The following is a 13,666-nucleotide window of genomic DNA, read 5'->3' as shown; positions in this document are numbered from 1 at the left end:
AAGCTTAACTGTAAGGGATAATATTTTAGAAACATAATTCAGATTATTATTTTAAATGTAGAGTTGTTTCTAATTATGCTGGTAATGATTCTTTAAAAATGGTTATGTTTTTATCTCTACCTCCTGAGTTCAGACATTAATTTCATAGAAACTAAGAAGAAGTAATAGATCTTAACAATAGAAATAACTGAGCTTCAGGTACTAGATTGTAATTATGTGGTATTTAAGTCTTAGGTACACCTAAAAGTTTTGTTTGTTATTTCAAGGAGGAAGTATTACTAATAAGAGATATAGAGTATGATAGGAGATCGATGAAGTAAAGAATTTTATAAAACTATTTTCTAATTCATATGTTTAATTTCTAGGGTAACCATAAATAAAACTCAACTAGAATAGAAAATGAAGCATATCTTGTTTTTCTAAGGCAGAATGAATAAGAAAGCAAAGTTTTTAAAAAGGGAGAAAATGTTTTCTATACTTAGGTTATTTTGCTTTAGTTTTTAGTAAAAACCTAAATGCATTTATTAAATTCATGGTGCCTTTGGAATAACAGATCTTATCTTGTTACACATTTTTTATTCATATAAAAACTAGCCTTAGCTAAGTTTAAATTATAAATTATTAGCAAAAAATAAAGGACTTTGAATATATTGAGAGGGCAAGTAAGCAACTTATAAAAACAGCTTAAAATAAAAACTCACCAACTACTTCGTGATCAGTATGGTTTAGATATTTTTTACATATGTAAGGCAAAGTGGACTCACAATCCCGACTTCTCCAGGCATTTGGCATAAATGCATTAAAAGTTCCACAGTGATATTCAACAAATGGCTCAAAATTTATTTCTGAAAATACAATGTATGTGTATTTAATGTTAGAAGCAAAAGCAGTTAGTTCAATATATACTGAAATGTAGTTTTAGCATCAAGGAGACAGCCCTTCTCTTTGGCATATGTAGTAAATCCTATAAGATATTACATTTATGATTTTGCAGTTGAAGTCCAGGCATGACAATGAAATGATTTCCCAAAGATAGCAACAGCTGATTTTATTGTTTTAAGGTAGAGAGATATTTTGCAATCTGTTGCTATTTTTTTCACAAAATGCAATCGTACTTTATTATATTTTCTAGTTATTCAAGGTTCAACTATAACCATCTTTTAAACAACACATTTAAACAGAATGTGAGTGCGTTGTATTACATAGTTAATGTAATTGACTTAGAATCCATAAGAAAAACCAATTTTCCTTTTTTTGTGCGAGACATACTGATGTAAGACAGTAATTGATCATGTCTTTGGAGGGCAAAGGTTAACTGAAGAGAGGAAATTGACTAGGAGAGAGTGGGAAAAAATATACGAAAACGATCTGTACATAAACATCTACTTCTGAGATTTAATTTCTTATCTCTGTTGCTATTTTTAAAACAACTGACTAGAATCTTGGTTTTGACCCAAATCCTCCTGCAACCTTGGCTTACCTTCTCGGCCTCCATTTTCTCATTTGGAAAAGCATGCCTTATAGAAATTCAATCAGGCTTTAAAAATGTTTGTAAGCCACTTTCACAATAACACGTCGTATACATATGTGGGAAATATTGCTATTTTAGGCTATGGGACAATGCCCCCTGTTGAAGGTAAACAAAACGCTGCAGGTACCTGGGTTCCAGTTCAGATAGTTGAGTGGTGTTCTATCAGACCACTGCCAACCAGCATTTTCATCTAGCTGATTCAGACCTATCCACACTTCCACTGCTTCACTGCCAAAGTGCTCTGAAATAAGAGAAATACGGAGTTTCAAAAAAAAATCAATGTTACACGTCTTTCTTGTTTTCCTGTTCCTGGGGCATGGAGTCATAAATTAACTCCATCAATGGCAGAAAAGAGTTTAAGTGCTACTAAAGCACCCACCCTGGTGCTTCAGAGTAAAAAAAGCCAGCCTGAGAAACATGGCAGTCTCCTAAAGGCCACTGACAGCAACTGTGAAGTGCTTAATCTAAGCACACAGGAATGCTGCCTCTCAACGGTCGTCAATCCATCAATAGTTCATGGTTTCAAATCTGAGGCCATCTGACCTGTGTGAGCTTACCCACTTGAGGGTTTTAGAGGGGGAAGGAGGAAGTGCCCAGGGCCAGTCCTACAAAGTGCCCCTCTGTCTTCCTTTTTTTTTGCCATGTGTGTCTGGTGGCCTCAATCTGGAGGCTCAGGACTCATGTATGCTGAGCTCAGGCTACCTCAGGCCCTGAGAAAGAGGAATAGGAAGAAATGCTATTAAATCTCTATAATGGGTATGTGTGTGCAGAGACGTAATGTTTACACTTGTCAATACTCTTGAAATATTTCACAGTTAAAAAATTGAACAATTTAGAGGGCCTTTTCCTTAGGGGTCTGGCTAGGAAGGGGAAGGCATATTAAGTGTTGTTAGTGTCGGGAGGCAGGCCCTCAAATTTAAGGTATGCTAAAGAAATGGGGGGAGGGCTGTCCAGTCGAGAGCCAATGGGGGTTGTCTGGCCAAGAGGAGAGCATAATCCAAGGGACCAGAGTATGTAGAGGGATCAATAGCAGGTTGGCCAATCCAAAAATGGGCAGAAGACCTCAACAGACTTTTCTCCAAAGAAGATATACAGATAGCCAACAAATACATGAAAGGATGCTCAACATCATTAATCATTAGAGAAATGCAAATCAAAACTACAATGAGATATCATCTTACACCAGTCAGAATGGCCATCATCAAAAAATCTAGAAACAATGAATGCTGGAGAGGGTGTGGAGAAAAGGGAACACTCTTGCACTGTTGGTGGGAATGTAAATTGATACAGCCACTATGGAGAACAGTATGGAGGTTCTTTAAAAAACTAAAAATAGAACTACCATACGACCCAGCAATCCCACTATTGGGCATATACCCTGAGAAAACCATAATTCAGAAAGAGTCATGTACCACAATGTTCATTGCTGCTCTATTTACAATAGCCAGGACATGGACGCAACCTAAGTGTCCATCGACAGATGAATGGATAAACAAGATGTGGCACATACATACAATGGAATATTACTCAGCCATAAAAAGAAACAAAATTGAGTTATTTGTAGTGAGGTGGATGGACCTAGAGTCTGTCATACAGAGTGAAGTTAAGTCAGGAAGAGAAAAGCAAATACCGTATGCTAACACATATATATGGAATCTTCAAAAAAAATGGTCATGAAGAACCTAGGGGCAAGACGGGAATAAAGACGCAGACCTACTAGAGAATGGACTTGAGGACACGGGGAGGTGGAAGGGTAAGCTGGGATGAAGTGAGAGAGTGGCATGGACATATATACACTACCAAATGTAAAACAGGTAGCTAGTGGGAAGCAACCGCATAGCACAGGGAGGTCAGCTCGGTGCTTTGTGACCACCTAGAGAGGTGGGATAGGGAGGGTGGGAGGGAGACTCAAGAGGGAGGAGATATGGGGATACATGTATATGTATAGCTGATTCACTTTGTTATAAAGCAGAAACTAACACACCATTGTAAAGCAATTATACTCCAATAAAGATGTTAAAAAAATAGCAGGTTGGGGCCATGAGCAGTGCAAATGCTTCTTCAGCTTGGTGTGGGAGAAAGCTTTCTGTAGGCCCCTTCTCCTAACCATTGTGCCTCAGCTCCTCCTGTTTTAATTCAATTCCAATTTTGTTATCAATGCTATGTAGAAACATGTGCCTTGACATGCTTGTGTAGAAAAATATGCTTAGCAAAATTGTAGAATTAGGGGAAATTTTTCTTTCGTTTTCCTTTTTGTGCACCTGAACTTTAAAAAATTACTCTAGAACAAACATGTACCATGCGTGCTGTAATATTTGGGGAAAAAACAGTGTCAGAGACTTTAGTGAAAGTAACTAATTTTGTGACACTTTCAAATGTTACCATTGAATCTTCTAATCTATAAAGGAGAGCATTGATCCCTTATGATTCATCTGCTTCAGAACCCAATTTATTCTGAGCCAGATGCAGGGGCCCTGCCTGAGACTGAGACCCTGGCAGATAAGAGTTATAAATAGGGTGACTGTATGTCCCTGTTTGCCTGGAAAATTCATGGCTTATGCTGGTCGTTCCAGAATAAGTATTGATGGCAGAACCTTTTACTCTTCAAAGAGTCTCAGTTTGGATGATCGACTGTATGGTCACCAAGGTTGTAAAGATTAGTGCATTCACACCACAAGGCTGCAGCACCTTCTGTGATGGGGTATTTCGAAACAACAGTGGAAAACTGGAGGAAGCTAAACCTTTAAGGAAAGAGAAAAAGGTGCTTTATAATTTTGAGATCCCTGAAATCACTGGACAGAAACAGCGTAACATTCATGGGCCCTGCCTTTCCAAGTTTCTGGGGCATAAACACAAGTCTCTTCCTAATGACTATTTGGTTAGTCCTTCCAATAGCACCATTTGATTAAATCATCTAACTGGTATCGTCATGACAGAAGGCAGAATGGAAGATGGATTGACAAGATGGAGAAATTTCCACATTTCATATCGGGGTAAGTACCAAGTGCTGCTTTCAAGTAATCTACTTAAAATATTTAAGTATTAATTATTCTTACCTTAGAGTTATTTTGAATACCCTCTTTGTGACTGTTTTAACAGTACATATAAAAAAATCATTGTATAATTTCTTATCTGTGTTTAAAAGTACAAAAATAACCTATTTAGCTTTACAAGTAATTTGGCTCACAATTCTATAATAATAAATGCAAACTTAAATTCCTTTGGCTATTTCCTGGCATTTGTGGCAGTTTAGATAATTCCTTATACCATAGTTAATGTTCATCAGCGATTAACAAGAAACAGTAGACTATTCTCAACATTAAAAAATACCTTGGTAAGAACAAGCTTCTGTCTTTATGAATACTCTTCTGTTTTCCCAACCTAAACAATCCCCGAAATCTAATTATAAAATTGTGGTATTTAAATCAAAGTCTCTGACATATCTTATTCCTTTAATCTTTATTCAAGTCTGATAAGTCCAAACCCTCTTATTAAAGATCCCAGCAGTCAAAATAGATAACAATTGTAATTCATAAATGGTGCACAAAATTTTCTATAAATACCATTACAGGCTAATAATGATTTTGGAAATGGGTGTTTTCCTGCAATATGACTCACTCAGATCAGTTTCTGTGATAATTTGCAAGTCTGTGGGGAAAGGGGCAGACATATACTGTTCATGCATTTGTTACAATCCTTCTAGAAGTTATTAACGACTTTCAAAAGCCTTAAAATGTGCTTCCTCTTCCACCCAGTGAATCCACTTCTACAAACATAGAGAGAAATAATCAGGGACCTATGCACAAAAGTATGTGAGGGATGGTTTTACATAGCAACAAATAAGTAAATAAAAACAAAATAAAGAATTTCATCTACCTATCCCTATCTAATATTTGGAGATTAGCTAAATATATTAGCTCTAACCTGTATCGCTATGTAACCATTAAAAACTATGATGTAGATCTATATTTACAGACATGGACAGATGTTCATTCTATGCAGGTAAATTACATAAGCATGTTACTAAACTGTGCGCATAGTTGCTGTTAAATGTTTAACACATACTGAGTGTTTGTTTTGTGTGCCAAGCACTTTTCTAAAATTTCACCTCTTCTATAACATGTAATTCTCACCACCAAAAAGTAGGTATTGTTATTATTTCCATTTGATAGAGGGGGGAAGTTGAGGCACAGAGAGGTTAAGTTACTTCTTTAGCACTGCTGGTAAGTGATGGAGGTGGGATTCAAACCCATGCAGGTGGCTCTTTGGCCCCTGTTCCTAACCTCTGTGCAACAACTGCCTCATCTTTTTATTCAATATCATCTTTCATAGATACTATGGATTATGCATGCACTTTTATGGGGTTTTTTTGCAGAAGAAACATGGTTATCTCTGGATTGTGGAACTATGAGAGTTTTTCCTTTGGTTTTCTTTCTGTATACTTGAACTTTAAAATTATCCTAGAATAATTTTATTATTGTTATTCTAGAAGAAACATGTGCAATATAATTTGGAAAAAAAGCATCAGAAACTTTTAATGAAAGTGACTAATTTTGTGACACTTTCAAATGTTTCAGAAAGATTTTTAAATGCTGCATGTACACATCTACAAACACATTTAATCTATAAAAGAGAAGTAAAAAGAGAGTTTAGGTGAGAGGTGAAATAAATCAAACCCAGCTCCTTAGCAGTCTTTTGACAGTTTATGTTATTACTTTACAGCGTTAGTTAACAAGTGTGTGCTTTTGCTTTTCCAATTAAATTTTAAGTTCTTTGGCATCCACTGGAAACCCTACTACACACAGTGACTGACAGGTAAGATTTTGCTTAATTAGTAAACAGCTTAATTATTTATAAATGGAAACGGAATGGCTAAGCTCCCCAGCAAAGCAGGAATTCGGACTTAAGTTTAGAAGTCTCCCTATGCACTTGTTGGAGCTGAAAATTCTCCTCGGTCCCTTTCTGTAGGCTCAACTTCTCTTTTCCAGGGGGGAGAAAATAAGAGAGGCACGGCCAGGTGTCAGTTGGAATGGCCCAGGGTTCAGGTCAAAATTCTGGGTGTGAGTTTGGGCCATGTTAATAACAGAAAATATTTTCCAAGGGACCTTTTTTTTCCAGAAGGTATCTTGGCATACATGGTCATAACTGTAAACACCAATCATTTTAATTGTACCAACATCAATGTGCATCATCCACCTACTTACTCCTTACGAAATTTTCTTCAGTCTCATCTGCAATACTTAATAAATCACCTCCTTGCATCTGGCATGAAGAGTGTGCCTCGCTCCAGGAGAGGGAGGAAAGCAGGTTGAATTGGTAGCAAATGTGTGAATTGAGATCCTTCTCCCAGACAGCGTCACAACCCACCTCTGTAGATGCTGCAAACAAAATCCATTAAAACATTATAATCTCATTTTATTTATACAGCGATATATTTCTAAGATGAATTTGAATGGCATGATTCCAACTTGCAACTCCTAAAACTTCAGAGCCCTTAACTATTCTTGATTAGGTCTTTATGATGAAATCTGCATTGTTTTCCCATAAACACTTTATGGTAAAACTTGTTCAAGATTGAAAGGAAATTCAAGAAATTATCAATAGGGCTTCCCTGGTGGCGCAGTGGTTGAGAATCTGCCGGCCAATGCAGGGGACACGGGTTCGAGCCCTGGTCTGGGAGGATCCCACATGCCGCGGAGCAACTAGGCCCGTGAGCCACAACTACTGAGCCTGCGTGCCTGGAGCTTGTGCTCCACAACAAGAGAGGCCGCGACAGTGAGAGGCCCGCGCACCGCGATGAGGAGTGGCCCCCGCTCGCCGCAACCAGAGAAAGCCCACGCACAGAAACGAAGACCCAACACAGCCATAATTAATTAATTAATTAATTTTTAAGAAAGAAATTATCAATAAAGAAGCTCTGATCCTTTCTCAGAAAATGACATTAGCTATTTTTAAGAGAAGGAAATATAATTGGAGTATAGATATTTGTGAAAATAACATCTGAATTCTTTAAAGTCAGAACTTTATACTGAAAGCTGTGTGAACTGAAGTAGTTATTTGAGATAGATGCAAATATTATTTCAAAAAGCTTTTCCCTGCAAATACCAAAATGCTAGATGGAATAAAAGGGATACAGAAACATGACTCTAAAATGAACAGAAGTTTTCAAATAAACATTGAGGACAGGAACACTGATATTTAGTTTAAGAAAGCTCTTTCAGTCAAAAGGAGGAGAAGCAAAATCCATTTGCAAAACATTGGCCAAGGATTGTGTAGTTTGCTTAAAAGTAAATTTAATAAAATATGATACGTGGATCTGAAATCTGAAGTTTATTGAAATAACAGAAAATGAAGACCTACTTTGGGTGCTTTTGCTGAAATTTTAAATCAAACCCTAAAGTGATCCTAAGCAGCCATAAAAATTACCTGAAATCAAACTCAGCCAAAGAATTTCAGAGTGTAGACAATGTGAACCATGCTACAGCATGAGTGTAACTGATGGTCAGACAATCTGCTAAAATCTAGAACAACTTTTCCCGAAGTGCAATCCACACAGTATTACAACTTCAAGAGCTCTCTAGGAAAAGCTGGGACATAGTGCATATGTAGCCTCCTCTGGGGAAGTCATAATATACAATAGCATATTAAAGGCTCTGAGAAGTTCTCTAATAAAGAAACAGCTTAATTTTAATTCAGTATACTTCAAACTTATTGGACAATGAAATCGTTTTGGTTTGTTTTCTTTTTCCCACAATACTTAGTTAGATGGCTCCCTTGGGAATGTGGGAAGTTTGTTTTCATGTCTGGTTGCATTGTGCCTTCCCCAGAATTGAGTTAGTTCAGGAGAAGTTATTATATAAATCTTAGGCTGTCTACAGAGTTTCCTGACTGACACATGGATTTATAGAAGGATCCAAGATTGAAGGAGGATCTATCACCAAGAAGACAAGTCTATCACCAAGGAAAACTGTAGGAAAAGGAAGGGAAAGGGAGGAGGACATCTTCAGTAATCATCTTGCCCTGGTGGCTGAAATTTCCCCATTGAGTTTGAATACTTAGAGACTGTCTTCAGTTAAAAAGCTATGCCATCCATGAGATGGACAACACACTAAGCATTATCAGATGTCAGTTTAGCCCTGTTCATCCCGTGTGAGAGCTGAGGCCATGAAAGAGGAGTGTTTACAATTTCAGTGTGCATAAAAATCACTTAGCCAGCTTCTTAAAAAAATCACAGGTTCCTGGTTCTCAGTCTCAGAGAGTTTGAATTGGAAGGTCCAGGGTGGGATTCAGAAAGCTGACTTTCTAACGTATTACTGATTCTAATGCAAATGGTTCACAAAGCAAACACTGGGAAACCCTGGTTTGAAAGAAATCATTTGAAGCACTTCCCAAGGAGAGCAGGTATGAGTAGCCTTTGGCTACTAGAAGATAGTAGGATGTCAGAAGGGTAATAGGAGGAGGATGTCAAAAGGAGAGATCTGGGTATAGGGTACCTGCCTCTCATCTACTGCCTTGGGTAAAGATTTGATCATAAGTCCTAATTATAAGCCTCCATGATAAGCCATGCCATGATAAGAAAAGGTTCGGAGGACACTTCAGTTGATCTCATTCCCATTTTTGCCAAGAGTTGGTCCTGCCCTTTCAACAAGACATGGATTAAGCTACGTAAAGCAGCCTTTTGCAGAAATCTGCCTGAATTCTATACATTAAACAGTTAAGATGAGAGGCTTGCAGGTGATCCTGTCTGTGCTACAAATTACACTTCCCAGTTTTGTTAGATTTCCCCTGGCTTTGTGTTATCTGTGCCAGTTCTTAAGTTTAATCAAAAGGAAACTCCCAGTCAAATGTTTGCAAAAGGTGTCCATATTCTTTTAACAAGGGAGTCCATTTGTCATTAAAATTTGGTTTTAACTAAAATATAAGAATTTGTATTTCTATGCCATCAGACACAAGTCCTCTCTTTGCTTCTCTAGATGGGCTGCGTGTCACTCCATGGATCCTATTTGAAGATTTCATGGTGACAAGTGGAATGAAAGTGCCACCCTGGGCACTGTGATGTGTTCTTCTGATCTCCCTTCAGGACCGAAGGCCTAATTTCCCCAGCTGCCAGCAGACACCTCTCAACATGAAGCCTTCTTCAAGGATTGCCTTGGCTGAAGAGGCTCTTTGCCCAATACCACTCTCCCTTCCTAAGCACAGTCTACAAACCATGACTGGTCAGTGCAGCGCTATAAGCCCCTCCTCTCACCCCAACTAGGGGCAAATCCAGCCTGAGAACTCCTTGTGGGTCAGTGTGGGGAGTCACCAGCCCCGCATCACCATCCTGTGCAATCCTGCTCTCTTCCCTTCATTTCCGTGTGTATCGATCCTGAGACTCCTCCCCAGGAGGCCTCCTGCATGCTCATCTTGGCCTCAGAGACTGTTCCCCGGGAACTCCCTTGCCACAGGGTCCCATCCTGGCCTGGGGCATTTGCGTGTATTTATTCTTAATCCTTTTGCTTATTCATAACTAACTTCTGCTTCTAAGACACTGAAAATTGCAGACTGGTACATTTACTTTTTCTTGAAAAATTCTAATCTAAGAGATACCATCAGATTATCATATTTCTTTTCATCTTTGGTTGTCTTTATATCATCTCTTCTGTTGCTAAATTTTGAGCTCCTTGAAGGAAGCAGCTATGTCCTATATATCTTATTTATTTATTTATTTATCTATCTATCTATCTATCTATTTATTTATTTATTTATGGCTGTGTTGGGTCTTCGTTTCTGTGCGAGGGTTTTCTCCAGTTGCGGCGAGCGGGGGCCACTCTTCATCGCGGTGCGCGGGCCTCTCACTATCGCGGCCTCTCTTGTTGCGGAGCACAGGCTCCAGACGCGCAGGCTCAGTAGTTGTGGCTCACGGACCCAGCTGCTCCGCGGCATGTGGGATCTTCCCAGACCAGGGCTCGAACCCGTGTCCCCTGCATTGGCAGGCAGACTCTCAACCACTGCGCTACCAGGGAAGCCCGTCCTATATATCTTTGCATCTCCTACTGTTTGAAGAAAGATTGCCAAAAATCTTTTGCATGATGGTGATTTTTTTTCCCTTTCAAAATACACCTTTCTTCTAACGAACTGAAGTATATTCATGTCAACACCGATTTTATTATAGATTATGACTGAGATGCAGCCATTTCTCCTTCTCTATTAATATGGCTTTTTTTGTCATCCCTAAGGATACAGCTTTGTCATTGTCCCAGGTGTATCTTTTCTGCCACTTTAAAAAATGGTTGTCGGGGGGCTTCCCTGGTGGCGCAGTGGTTGAGAGTACGCCTGCCGATGCAGGGGACACGGGTTCGTGCCCCAGTCCGGGAAGATCCCACATGCCGTGGAGCGGCTAGGCCCGTGAGCCATGGCCGCTGAGCCTGCGTGTCTGGAGCCTGTTCTCCGCAACGGGAGAGGCCACAACGGTGAGAGGCCCGCGTACCGCAAAAAGTTGAATTCTTTAAAAAAAAAAAGAACTCTTATACTATTCAAGCAACTCCAGGCTACAAAGTTACTATTTTTCTCTCTCTTTGGTCTTTCATACACTCAGCAAATAGTTATTGAATATCTGCTCCCTGAAAAGTGCTTTGGTGGTAAATCTCATGTAAAAGGGATACCAAACCAAGTCAGCACTTCCTGCTGTTCATCCCCAATGCCTTACATGCTCCTTGGTAGTCCTGATCACAGTTGAGATTAAATGACGCGTTATGGGATTGCTTATTGATTGTCTGTTTTTCCTGATAAAATTAAGTATCAGGAGAGCAGGTACCATGTTCCATCTTTTTCATGTTATTTCCCAAGCTTGCCACCAGAATTTAAAGGCAGTTAGGCAGAGGAGACTATGCTATCAAAGGAAGCTGAGAAGCGGTGGCCACAAAGGAAAGAGGAAAACTAGTAGGTGTGGGTCCCAGAAGCCCGAAGAAAGAGATGGTGTCAGTTTGTTACACGTTGTTGAATCTTTCAGTAGGATGAGGACTGAGTCCATTAGTGACTTTATGGAGCACGTTCCAACAGAGGAATCCAATCATCTGCGTGCTCTGTGCCTGCACCCAACTGATGAGCACTGCCAAGAAAAGTCATCCGATGGATTCATTATCAACCACACCTGATACTTCCTGGAAACATTACCGGTTTTCCCTAAAAAGCTTGCTCTCCCAGCAGCCACCGTGTTCATTTCACACCTTTCCTGTTGTCCAAACCTCTCACTCTTTCTTCCCCCTCTTCAGAGAAAGTCCACAGCCACTGGACTCGTTTCTCCTCATTTTCCCCATCACTTAATCCATCAACCTTCTTGGACCTGTACTATCCTCTCCTTCTTCCCTCCCATGGAGAAGTTGTCTTTACATCCATAAAAGGCCAGTCTGTCCATCTATGATCTGGACCCTATTTCCTTCTGCCTTCTGAGAGACCATATTTATTTCACCAATTGTTTCACTTTCCTGCATCCTCAACCTCTTTCTGTTAGATCCTTTCCAGATGCATTCAAAGATGACCTAGCAGCTCTCATCCTTAAAAAACAAGAAACAAAAAAAATCCCTCCCTTGGCCTCCCCATTGCAGTCTCTGCCTTTTCTCTACCCCCATTAATCATATGTTTTTATACGTATGCTGTCTCCGATTTCTCATCTCTCATTTACTCTTAAAAAAAAAAAACAATTTCACTGAGATATAATTAACATGCCATATAACTCACCTATTTAAAGTATATAGTTCAATGGTTTTTAGTATATTCAAAGCATTGTGCAACCATCACCACAATCAAGTTTAGAACATTTTTGTGGGAACCCAATTCCCATTAGCAGTCACTTACCATTTTTCCCTCAGTCCTCACCCCTACCCCTAGCCCAAGGCAACCACTAAACTAGTGTCTGTCTCGATAGATTTGCTTATTCTGAACATTTCATATAAATGGAATTAGACTGTGTGTGATCTTTTTGTGACTGGCTTCTTTCACTTAGCATAATGTTTCCAAGGGTCATCCATGTTGTAGCATGTACCAGTACTTCATTTCTTTACATTGTCCAATAATATCCCATTAAATACTACTGGGTATACTACATGTTATTTATGCATTCATCAATAGGTAGACATTTGGGTTGTTTCTATTTTTTGGCTATTATAAATAATGTTGCTATAAGCATTTGTGTAAAGGTTTTTGTGTAGGTATATGTTTTCATTTCTCCTGGATATATACTTAGGAGTAGAATTAAGGGTCATATGGTAGCCCAGTGTTTGACCTTTGAAGGAACTGACAGACTGTTTTCCAAAGCAGCTGTATCCTTTTACAATCCTTCCAGCAGTGGATGAGAGTTCCAATTTCTCTATATCCTTGTCAGCATTTGTTATTGTCTGTCTCTTTGATTTTAGCCATCCTGTGGGATGTAAAGTGGTATCTTACTGTGGTTTTTGTTTGAATTTCCCTGATGGATAATGATACTGAGCATCTTTTCATGTGGTTATTGGTCATTTGTAAATCTTTTTTTGGAGAAATGTCTGTTCAGATGCTTTACCCACTTTTAAATTGGGATTTTTGTCTTTTTATTATTGAGTTATGAGCTCTTTATATATTCTAGATATAGGTCCCTTATTAGATAACTGATTTGCAAATATTTTACCCCATTCTGTGGGTTATCTTTTCACTTTCTTGACTGTGTCCTTTGAAACACAAAAATTTTTGATTTTGATGAAGTTCAACTTATCTATTTTTTTCTTTTCTTGCTTGCATTTTGGTGTCATATCTAAGAATTCATTGCATTTTCAAGATCATGAAGATTTACCCCTATGTATTCTTGTAAGAGTTTTATAGTTTTATCTCTTCCATGTAAGTTTTTAAAATCTATTTTGAGTTAATATATTTTATAAGGTGAGAGATAGGAGTTTAATTCTATTATTTTGAATGTGGAATCCAGTTTCCCTGCACCATTTTTTGAAAAGACTATTGTTTCCCCATTGAATTGTCTTGGCATCCTTGTCAAAAATCAATGAATCATAAGTGTGGCCTCTCAGTTTTATTCCACTTTGACAGTAGCACATTGTCTTGATTACAGTCACTTTGCATAAGTTTTGAAAATGATAAGTATAAGTCCTCCAACTTTGTTCTTCCTTTTCA

General features: G+C 38.7%; 1 protein-coding gene across 1 annotated transcript in view; it reads right to left on the bottom strand.

Moving 5' to 3' along the window:
- The window catches only part of PLA2R1 (phospholipase A2 receptor 1), a gene marked incomplete at its 5' end in the record, with an annotated part of 123,432 nt that overhangs the window by 86,606 nt on the left and 23,160 nt on the right, over positions 1 to 13,666 (bottom strand). Inside the window, 3 exon segments of the mRNA XM_081241809.1 lie at positions 702 to 845; positions 1,659 to 1,772; positions 6,736 to 6,909. Of these exon segments, the coding sequence (XP_081097935.1) occupies positions 702 to 845; positions 1,659 to 1,772; positions 6,736 to 6,909 (432 nt within the window).

Source organism: Mesoplodon bidens (assembly GCF_964165515.1).
Source record: "Mesoplodon bidens genome assembly, chromosome: 8".
NCBI lineage: Eukaryota > Metazoa > Chordata > Mammalia > Artiodactyla > Ziphiidae > Mesoplodon > Mesoplodon bidens.
Note: the sequence above shows the minus strand (reverse complement) of the source record. Positions and strands in the feature narration are given on the sequence as shown.